Raw genomic sequence first — 9,003 nt, forward strand, 5'->3', positions numbered from 1 at the left:
TTTTAACTTCCGGCTGCGCCTCTCATTGGCCCGCTTCAGGTGTTGCTGCAGTGCCCCTGCTGGTTAGAGTGTGAAATGCTGACTGATCGTACTGCACTGATTAATCAGTACTTGATTTAGAAACGATTTTACTGATTAGTGATAAATCCGCGCTCTGCTCCACAGTCCTCATAAAGTGCTTTACAAACGCAAACATCACAACTAATTAGGCTAACACCCAACCATAACCATGTAGCTAGCCAAACAGCGAACAGACACTTCCTGCCACAGAAGGTAAAGTGTACAGTATATCCTGGTTTAACGCCTCACTGCTGCAGCACTACAGTGATCCTCGTACTCTGATGTTTAGTTTCCTCTGAGCTATTGGTTCTGTCACTAGTTAGCTAACATAAACTAATATGAGTCTGTTAGCCAACCACATGCTCCGTACTAACAGAAGATGGCGATAAACATGTTTTTAACTGAGCTCTTGTTTCTTAAACCCAGCGTCACAGACAGAGTGACGTCTGTGTGAGAGTCTGTGACGCTGGGCTTAGGGGGATCACCTTTACTTATCTTTGAATGTGTGATGTTTTTCACGGTCTCCTGTCGGATCCATAAATTCACCTGTTGTTGTTGTTGTTGACGTCAGCGGCGCGTCAGAATCACCTGTGTGGGGGCGGGGCGAGGTGTTTGTCTTCCTGTCAGAGAGCAGGTGAGACACACCTGAGGAGGTACATCGGAGCTGAGCGTCTTTTCCTCCTCGCGCGTAGACTGACCGCAGACGGACATGTCCACGCGCTCCTCTTCCTCCCCCCTCCTCCTCCTCGTTTTCGCGCTCTTGCGGTCCGGGGGGGCAGTGGACCCGCACTGTGAGGACGAGTTCCGGCGCGGGCACGAGGACTTCGTGCTGTACGCGGAGGACGCGGTGAAGCAGGGCGCGGTCATGTTGGCCACCGCGAGCTTCTACTCCGAGCTCGAGTGCGAGCGCGCGTGTTGCGGGAAAGTGCACTGCAACCTGGCGTTGCTGGAGCCGAGCGTCCCCGGAGAGGAGAACCGCACGTGCGTGCTGTTCAACTGCGTGAGTAGGAATCGGTTCGCGTGCAGGTTCGTGACCCAGAGCGGGTACAAGAGCTACGTCAGAGACGCCGTGTACCGGAAGTACCTGGCAGCCCCCCAGAAAGAAGGTGAGTACTTTCAGGCTTACTGACTCTCCGTGATGTCAGTTCTGCTCAGTGAGCAGGATCAGAAGGACTCTCGGAGGCTGAGGTCTGAGCATGTGCAGGGGGGTGAAGATGCAGGCAAGAGGAGGGATGGAGGCGGGTGATTGGCTGTGGGCCCAAGTGTGTCAGCAGGGAGGTCGGTGGGCAGACTCGGAGCCCGACAGGGTCGCCAGGTCAGAACACACACGCCTGTTCGTCGGAGCAGGACCGGGTGTTCTGAGAAACTATCCTACTCTGACAAAACGTCCTACCCGCATTATAATTTGAGGGTGACTTGCGACTAAACCTAACCCTACCCCTAACCATAATCCTAACCATAACCTTAAGAAGTATTCTGGATGGGTGAGAGAAAAAGGAGTTAATTCGGTGTTTGGTGTTGTGCGCATGCACTGTGTCTGCACAGAAACATTGTGTAGGATGTTTTTTCAGGTAGGATGGACTCCCAGAACACCGGCCCACATAGACTGCGAAGGCCGGGTCCTCCGAAGGACGTGGCCTAGGTTTTGGGACACAGCTTCTGTTTAATGTTTTTGAAGAGCAGCTGTCGCGTAGACGGCGTGTTCCTCTGCTGTGTGAGGAGCGGGTTAAAGATGATCTGCAGCTTCGTTCTCTCAGACCGCTGTGATCAGCTGATTAAGTGTTACAGGATGTCACATGTTCCCTCCATGCTGACAGATAACCACGGCACAGACGCCTGTTATCTGTGGCTAAAGCCACCGGCACAACGCTGTGACCAGCTCACCTCCATCGTAACTGTGGGACTAACGCCTCGCCAGTGCTCTGTCTGTCTTGGTCGTTGTGTCCTTGGACACCTACCGCCTACTGGTGTTGGCCGGGCCGGCCCCCACCTCACTTGATTGGCAGCCTCGCTTCTGTCAGTCTGCCCAGGGCAGCTGTGGCTACAACTGTAGCTTGCCTCCACCAGTGTGTGAATGTGAGAGTGAATGAATAGTGGAATTGTAAAGCACTTTGAGGGTCTCGAAAAGCGCTATATATGCAATCCATTGTTATTATCATTTCAGGCTGCGCTTCCTCTCTATGCACGTGATCTCTGACCCTGTCTCAGAATCCATCTGACTTCAGCTCCCCCTCACTCTGTCTCCAGGTAAGAAGCATCCGCCCGTCGCCAACGCAGGCCGTGATGTCACCATTCAGCCTGGAGAGACTGTGATGCTCAACGGCACTGAGAGTGTGGCGCTTAGCGGCGCAAAAATTAAAGACTACCGCTGGAGTCTGGAGAGAGGAGACAGCAGTGTAAAGATAGAGGTACAGGTGCTGCAGCACGGGGGTGGGGGCTTCTGTGTTACAGGGAGACTTCACCTGGAGACAGACGGGTAGTTCACTGTATCCACTACTTTGAATATAAAATTCAGCAGAGCAGCTTCCAGCCCACCAAATCTCATTCACAATCTGTCCAGTTTTCACTCTGCCTTGGTTTTTGGAAGTTAAAATAAGGACTTGTGTCTGTGCAGGTGTGTCCAGGTGAATGTAATTGTTCTTCAGCGTCCCTCTGCAGCATTCAGCTGTGACTGAGTCCAGCTCATTTCACTTTTAAATGCTGTTATTTTTGAATGGGCTTCTGCAGGAGACCAATTATCCTGACCAGGTGCAGCTCTCCAACCTGCAGACAGGCTCGTATGTCTTCAAGCTGACGGTCAACGACTCCAACGGCAAATCAGATGATGCCAAGGTCACAGTCCTCGTTCTTAACCCACAACAGACCAGCTGTGAGTGCTCATGCGATATGTGTTCCAACAATAAGTCTGTAGCATGTGCAGAGCCCTGTGCCAGAGTCAATAGAGAATTTGGTCAATTTTAGGTTTTGAGGACGTTTAGTTTGTTTTCATCTCAGTCTGACTTTATTGGGTCTGAAGTCTTCACTTATCGTCACTTTATCGATCAGCTGATGGCTGAATCACTGTGTTATTGATCAGTTAAACGGTGTGGTAGAAGCAGAGTCAGCTAATTGGTGGAGGGAATGGTGTTTGTTTTCTCGCTCCTCTTAAACTGGTCAGACTGGATTACCTGACTCATGCACGCTCAGAGGACGCCCCCACACTCACAGCAGAAACTTGACGTAATTCTATTTGACATCTTCCTTTCAGCTGATTTCAGGGTCACGTGATTCACTGAGTCTGTATTGATCGCAGCTCTGACCAGAGTCGGGCTTTAAAACCGTAAAATGGAAGTTTGCAAAACAGTAAATGGTGCAAGTGTTGTCACAGTGGCACACCCTGTTTGTTTTCAGCACTGCAGTCAGCTGTATTTCTGTAGGTAAAAGTCTGACAGGAAGTGATGTAACTGACGCTGTCCTCGCCCTCAGCATACTGTCAGGCTCCGGTGAAGGTCGGGCCGTGCCGCGCAAAATTTACTCGCTGGCGTTACAACATCACAAAGGGCGTCTGTGAGATGTTTGTGTTCGGAGGCTGTATAGGAAACGAGAACAACTTCCTGTCTGAACAAGAGTGTCTGTCTGCCTGCAGAGGAGTCACAGGTACACACACGCACACATGTACACATGAACACAGACACACACCTTTATTGTAACACTGTTTCTGTATTTTTGTCCACAGTGTCATCGCAGAGGAGTGTTACTCTGCCCGCTGCAGGTCAGTCCCACAGCGCACCTCTTCATCTCTGCTCCACAGTACAACCAGGATGCTCAGTGTGTGTGCGTGTGTGTGTGTGTTTTAAGAGGTGTGCAGCTCGCCGTGCGGTCCTGATCAGCTAACCTGTGGCAACGGCTGCTGCCTGGACAGAAGTATGGAGTGTGACAACGTGAAGCAGTGCAGCGACGGATCAGACGAGAGCCAGTGCCACCAACGTAACACACACACACACACACACACACACACACACACACACACACACACACACACACTGAGTGTAGCTGACCTTCCTCCTCCTCCTCAGTGAATCAGACCTTGAGCCTTCTTCTGGACATTGATGTGAACAAGAAGAAAGGTTTGTTTTAATTTTCTTTGTTAAAGAAATACTCAAAGCTAACAAGCTACATGCTAATTAACCCCTCCCCCCTCAGCTCAGTGCACGGAGCCTCCCCGCACCGGTCCGTGCCGGGCCAAATTCCCCGGCTGGTACTATGACCCCCTGGACCAGAAGTGTCACGAGTTCACCTACGGTGGCTGTGACGGGAACGAAAACAACTTTCCAGACGATCAGACATGCAGAGAGTACTGCAAAGAAGTCGGCGGTACACACACATTCGCACACACAAACACTTAATCTTCATAACAGAGCGCTGGCTTTCCAGCAGATTAAAGATCAACCCAACCTGAGCGTCACCCACACTGCAGCGCTCTGACTTAAAGAAAGTGAGCGTCTCGCTAAGCACGGGAGCGGCTTCTATTGGCCGGCTGAAGGTGGCGTTGCCTTGGCTACCAGCTAACACAAACGTAAAAACTGGGATTTTTTTTGTCTGTGGGAAATCAAACGTTAGGACCCTTCACTCATGAGATGAGCTCCACACACAGAAACTGCTCACATACACTGCAGTCACATGACTCTGTGACAATGTCATTCAGACGTCTTCTCGCTAACCTGACGCAGTTTGTGCTGAAGCACAGAAATGTAAGCACTCCGGCAGAACTTCATAAAACTCGCTGACTTCCAGATAAGGAAACGGGAAGAAAGAGCGGCTCACCCGCTTATGAGTTTTGGAACTCACTGCTGCTTTTTCTTCTTTCCCTGCAGAGAACGATGTGTTCGCCAGAGGTTTGTTTGAGCGCTTCGACAAGGAAGTAGACGACGACTCAAGTGAGAGATTTAACCTCAGCTTTCAACTGTTCTACAGTACAAACAGGACATGACCTCACTGTCCTCCTCCACAGGTTCCATCACGCTCGCCGTGATCCTGTCGGTGGCCATCTTGTCTCTGCTGGCCATCCTGGCCTACTGCTTCCTGAGGGCCCGCAAGAGGCGCACACACAGGCCCGTCAACACGGGCCCCACCCACGAAGCACTGTCCAAGGAGGAGACGTCTGTTTATAACAGCACCACCAAGCCCATGTGACGTCAGCCGTGCCGTTACCGTGACGATCGGCTGCCTTGTTTTGATTTAAGTGTCCTTTAAATGTATTTCTCAGCTGTTTTCATGATTGATTATTGGGGACGCTCGAGTTCTGTGGTGATGTCAGTTTCCTGTCCGCGGCGTCTTTACTGCTCTTTGTGTTTCAGTATTTATGAATTCAGCGTCTGGGTCTCAGGTTTTATTAGTTTTCATGTAAATACCAAGTTGGTCTCAGGTTTTTAACTTCTGCTCTTATAAAGTTTTAATAAAAGTTTGAAAGTAGTAATAAAGTTTGGACATAACAAAAAGTGATCTTTATTTTGAAAACAAACTTCCTGCTTACTGTGAGGTGCTAAATAGGGGTTCGTTCTTCGTACCTCGCTAAGTAAGTTAGCTGGATTTGATTGTTGATGATTTCGCGTGATCTTGGATCGTTCGGTTCTCCGAAGCTCATCTGGGACTTGCTGTCATAGCAACAGATCCGTAAGCGTAAACCTGCTCGGGAGCAGGCTTACTTTATGTAAACAGGATTAGATCGCGACCACTCAGGTATGTCCGCTTCATTTATACGAAAGCAACAGCGATATTTTTCCACTGTTTTTCCATAAATAAATATTATCAATGTAACTAAAGATAATGCAGTATTTGATTCTTTTATTGATTTCATACAGATACATACAGGTCATTTCCTAAAAGAAGGGAAATGTACTATTAATCATTCCATTCCATGTATTTGATTTTTTCAGATGTAATTCATATTTTAGAGCAGTAATAGTAAATTACTTCGTGTAATTAAGATGAGAGACCACGGCTATAAAAGCAAAGGCGGATTTGGGAAGTCTGTCGCAGCCATGTCCTGTCCGTTTGTACGAGAGCAACCCATTGCGGAAGGTGCAAGATTGATAAGGAGAGTTTTCAGAATTCAGCGTATATTGCGGGATAGACAGGATCCTTTTTATTTATTTATTTATATATATATATATATCTCCCAACTTACTGTGCATGCTTCAGTCACCCCTTGCATGGGAACAGGTAAAAGTGATGGAGTGTTATGTAAAACTACACACAAAAAAACTAAGGCAACAACCAAATATTTTACATTGTACAAATAGAATTATGAGCTCATTTACCACTTATGAAGGTGCTGCTGCTACTGCACCCCGGCTCCTGGTCTAAGGAAGAGCTGCCCCCAGGGATGCCCTCAACAATGGGTCTGGTGGCATTCAACCCTAGGGCCAGCTCCTCTGCCGGGGTGTGACGAGGGGGTGCAGGACCACCACCTGTCTTTTTTTGCTCTGCCCTTTTCTTGGTTGCTGTTATAAACAAACAAACAGATTATTTCAGGGTCTCTTTTCAAGAGACTAAAAGCAATATAAGTGATAAATATTACCATGCTGTAGAATATTGTTATATTTCACTTTTACTTGTTCACATGTTCTAGTGGGTCCTGTTGTGGCTCTAATGTGAAAGAGGATATAATGTAATATAATATGATATAATGTAATATAATATATTAAATTACTTACGAGTTTAATTTGTCAGCAACTTTCTGCCAGCCCTCTCTCCTTGCTTTTGCAGCCTTTGCAGTGTTCCCTTGCGTTTTAATTAAACTCTGAAACTCCTGAAATCCCTCAATCAAGAGTTCTTGCTCTTGATTGAGCAAGAATCAACCCTTTGATTTGCCGACCAATCAAAGGGTTGCCGATCAATGTTTCTACTATTGATGCGTAGCCCCTGTTAAGCCACCCAGTGATCTCACATTACTTCATCCAGCTGTACTAATCGTCAACAACAGGTGTGTTCGGAGAACCAGAATATCGAGCTCAAAGTTGCCACGATGATTTGATCTTGGATGTGTCATTTGATCTTGGATGTAGTAAGCGGTACGAAGAACGGACCCCAGGTCGCTTCACAGTGACTCTGTGGTGTGTTCACTGACTCCTCAGTCCCCGCCAGCTCTCCATCCACCTTGTCCAGGTCATGCTGGGTTCAAGTCTTTTACAGAAGCTACATAATCACAAACAATTTCTTTAAATCATTGTTTTTATTTCTGTTGTTGGCTCACACCACACTTCTTTCATTTCTTTATGTATTCATGAGTGGTCTGTACTTTCCTGAGGTGTTTTCTCTTAACCTTGCACTAACTTTGTTTAACCTCAAAGTCTGCATTTAGATGTGTTGTTATCGTTATTTCCCAGCAAACACTTGAATCTAGTGATGCGCGAATCATGAACGAATCGTTCAATACTCGAGAATCACTTTACTGACTCATGAATCATGATTCACAAGCCCAACTGACTCACTGACTCATCCCTGTTGCTGTTAGTAGCAATGTATCTAGCTTATAATTAAAATTGTGGAGAAAAACACAACATCCAGTATCGTAACAAAAAAATTTCTGCTCTGAACTGGAAGAAAAAACCCTGAGTAGAAGCTCACATCAAGAAAATAGCTCCTCGGTTCACAGTAGCATCACTCTGCTAATATGCTAACAGCACATTTGAGCTACTCACCCCTCCCTTCCTGTGCTGAATCGTAAGCGAATCACTCAGGACTCGCTCACCCCCTCCCTCCTGTGCTGAATCATAGAGCGAACAAATCACTCACTGACCCATTCACCCCCTCCCTCCTGGCTCACAGCTTCCTCTTCTTCTTGGTTGGCAACCAATGTTAAGGCGCATTACCGCCCCCTGGCTCACAGCTCAGTGGACATTTAGATGAGAAAATATATATTTAACACATTTAAGGAAAATACTAATAAAATAAAAAATAAAAATATATTAAAATAAAATAAAAATAAATAAATGTTTATTAAGCAATTTTGATAGGAAATTGCTTAATTTTAGAAATGTTTTTGCTCTTTTTTGCTCTATAAAATAGTTGTTTTCTTTTAGAATCATTCATCTTAGTAGTAGGATTTCCATGAAAAGAGAAACAAATTAAGTTTGAGTGAAAATGTGCATTTTTTTGCACTCTCTGGTCGACTGACTCAGTGACTCAAATGACTCAAAAACCCCGATTCACTTTGGTGAGTGACTCATTAAAACTTGATTCAGTAAAAAGAATCAAATTTACCATAACTACTTGAACCATTTATTTTGATGTCTTATGGTTGAAATGTATGGAGGACCACAAGAGCCACGTGCATCGAAATAAAGAATTCTGTGCTTAAATAATTAATTGTAGAATAAATTCTGCATTTGTAAATTCATTTTTGAATTCTAATTTAATAAACTGATTTTCAAAATGCTTTTTAAAAAACTAATTTCAAATAGGGCTGGGCTATATCATACTGTTCACGGTAATACCGGGTAATTTTGGGCAATGATAGGAAAATTAAATATCGCAATAGAATATGGGTAAACCGCGCATGCGCAGTGCTTATGTTTACATACGCACATGGCGGCGACGCAGAATGAGAGCGAAAGCAGATCGTTAAATGAAACGGATGAACCAGAATTGGTTTGTAAAAATGCTGCAACTTCAGTGGTGTGGAACTGGTTTAGCTTTCGTCCGTCAGATACACAACAAAGCACTATTTTTGGTAGCGCATGCTAGCGGGCCGTCCTTATTACCGTGTTGTTTGGAAAATACGTCACACTTAAAATCAATCCTTTGATTTTTCTGAAAAATGTATGAATTCTGGTTGTGTTTACTGACCTTGAAACGATTTTATGTGGTACACGGCGCTGGAAAATCTGTCAAATGTTTTAGTACAACTTTGCTAAGCTACGAACCGGCACCGCTTGATGGATTGTCGGAGCATTACGGCTA

The 9,003-nt window shown here is 46.0% G+C and overlaps 1 protein-coding gene across 1 annotated transcript; it reads left to right on the forward strand.

Annotated features, from left to right (window-relative positions):
* Positions 1-616: 616 nt before the first annotated feature.
* LOC102214788 (kunitz-type protease inhibitor 1-like) lies at positions 617-5,531 on the forward strand. The gene is made up of 10 exons (XM_005755092.2): positions 617-1,166; positions 2,308-2,468; positions 2,788-2,929; positions 3,526-3,696; positions 3,776-3,811; positions 3,898-4,026; positions 4,116-4,166; positions 4,243-4,413; positions 4,914-4,976; positions 5,051-5,531. The coding sequence occupies exons 1-10, from the start codon at positions 770-772 to the stop codon at positions 5,230-5,232; spliced, it is 1,503 nt and encodes a 500-aa protein (XP_005755149.1). The 5' UTR covers positions 617-769; the 3' UTR covers positions 5,233-5,531.
* Positions 5,532-9,003: the final 3,472 nt, after the last annotated feature.

The sequence above is a fragment of the Pundamilia nyererei genome, unplaced genomic scaffold (assembly GCF_000239375.1).
Source record: "Pundamilia nyererei isolate P.nyererei 1_Seehausen unplaced genomic scaffold, PunNye1.0 scaffold00935, whole genome shotgun sequence".
Lineage (NCBI taxonomy): Eukaryota > Metazoa > Chordata > Actinopteri > Cichliformes > Cichlidae > Pundamilia > Pundamilia nyererei.

Coding starts and splice junctions, on each gene's coding strand:
- LOC102214788 (XM_005755092.2), top strand. CDS start 770: ATGTCCACGCGCTCCTCTTCCTCCCCCCTCCTCCTCCTCGTTTTCGCG. Junction 2,930..3,525: donor TAACCCACAACAGACCAGCT/GTGAGTGCTCAT, acceptor CCTCGCCCTCAG/CATACTGTCAGGCTCCGGTG. Junction 4,167..4,242: donor TGATGTGAACAAGAAGAAAG/GTTTGTTTTAAT, acceptor CTCCCCCCTCAG/CTCAGTGCACGGAGCCTCCC.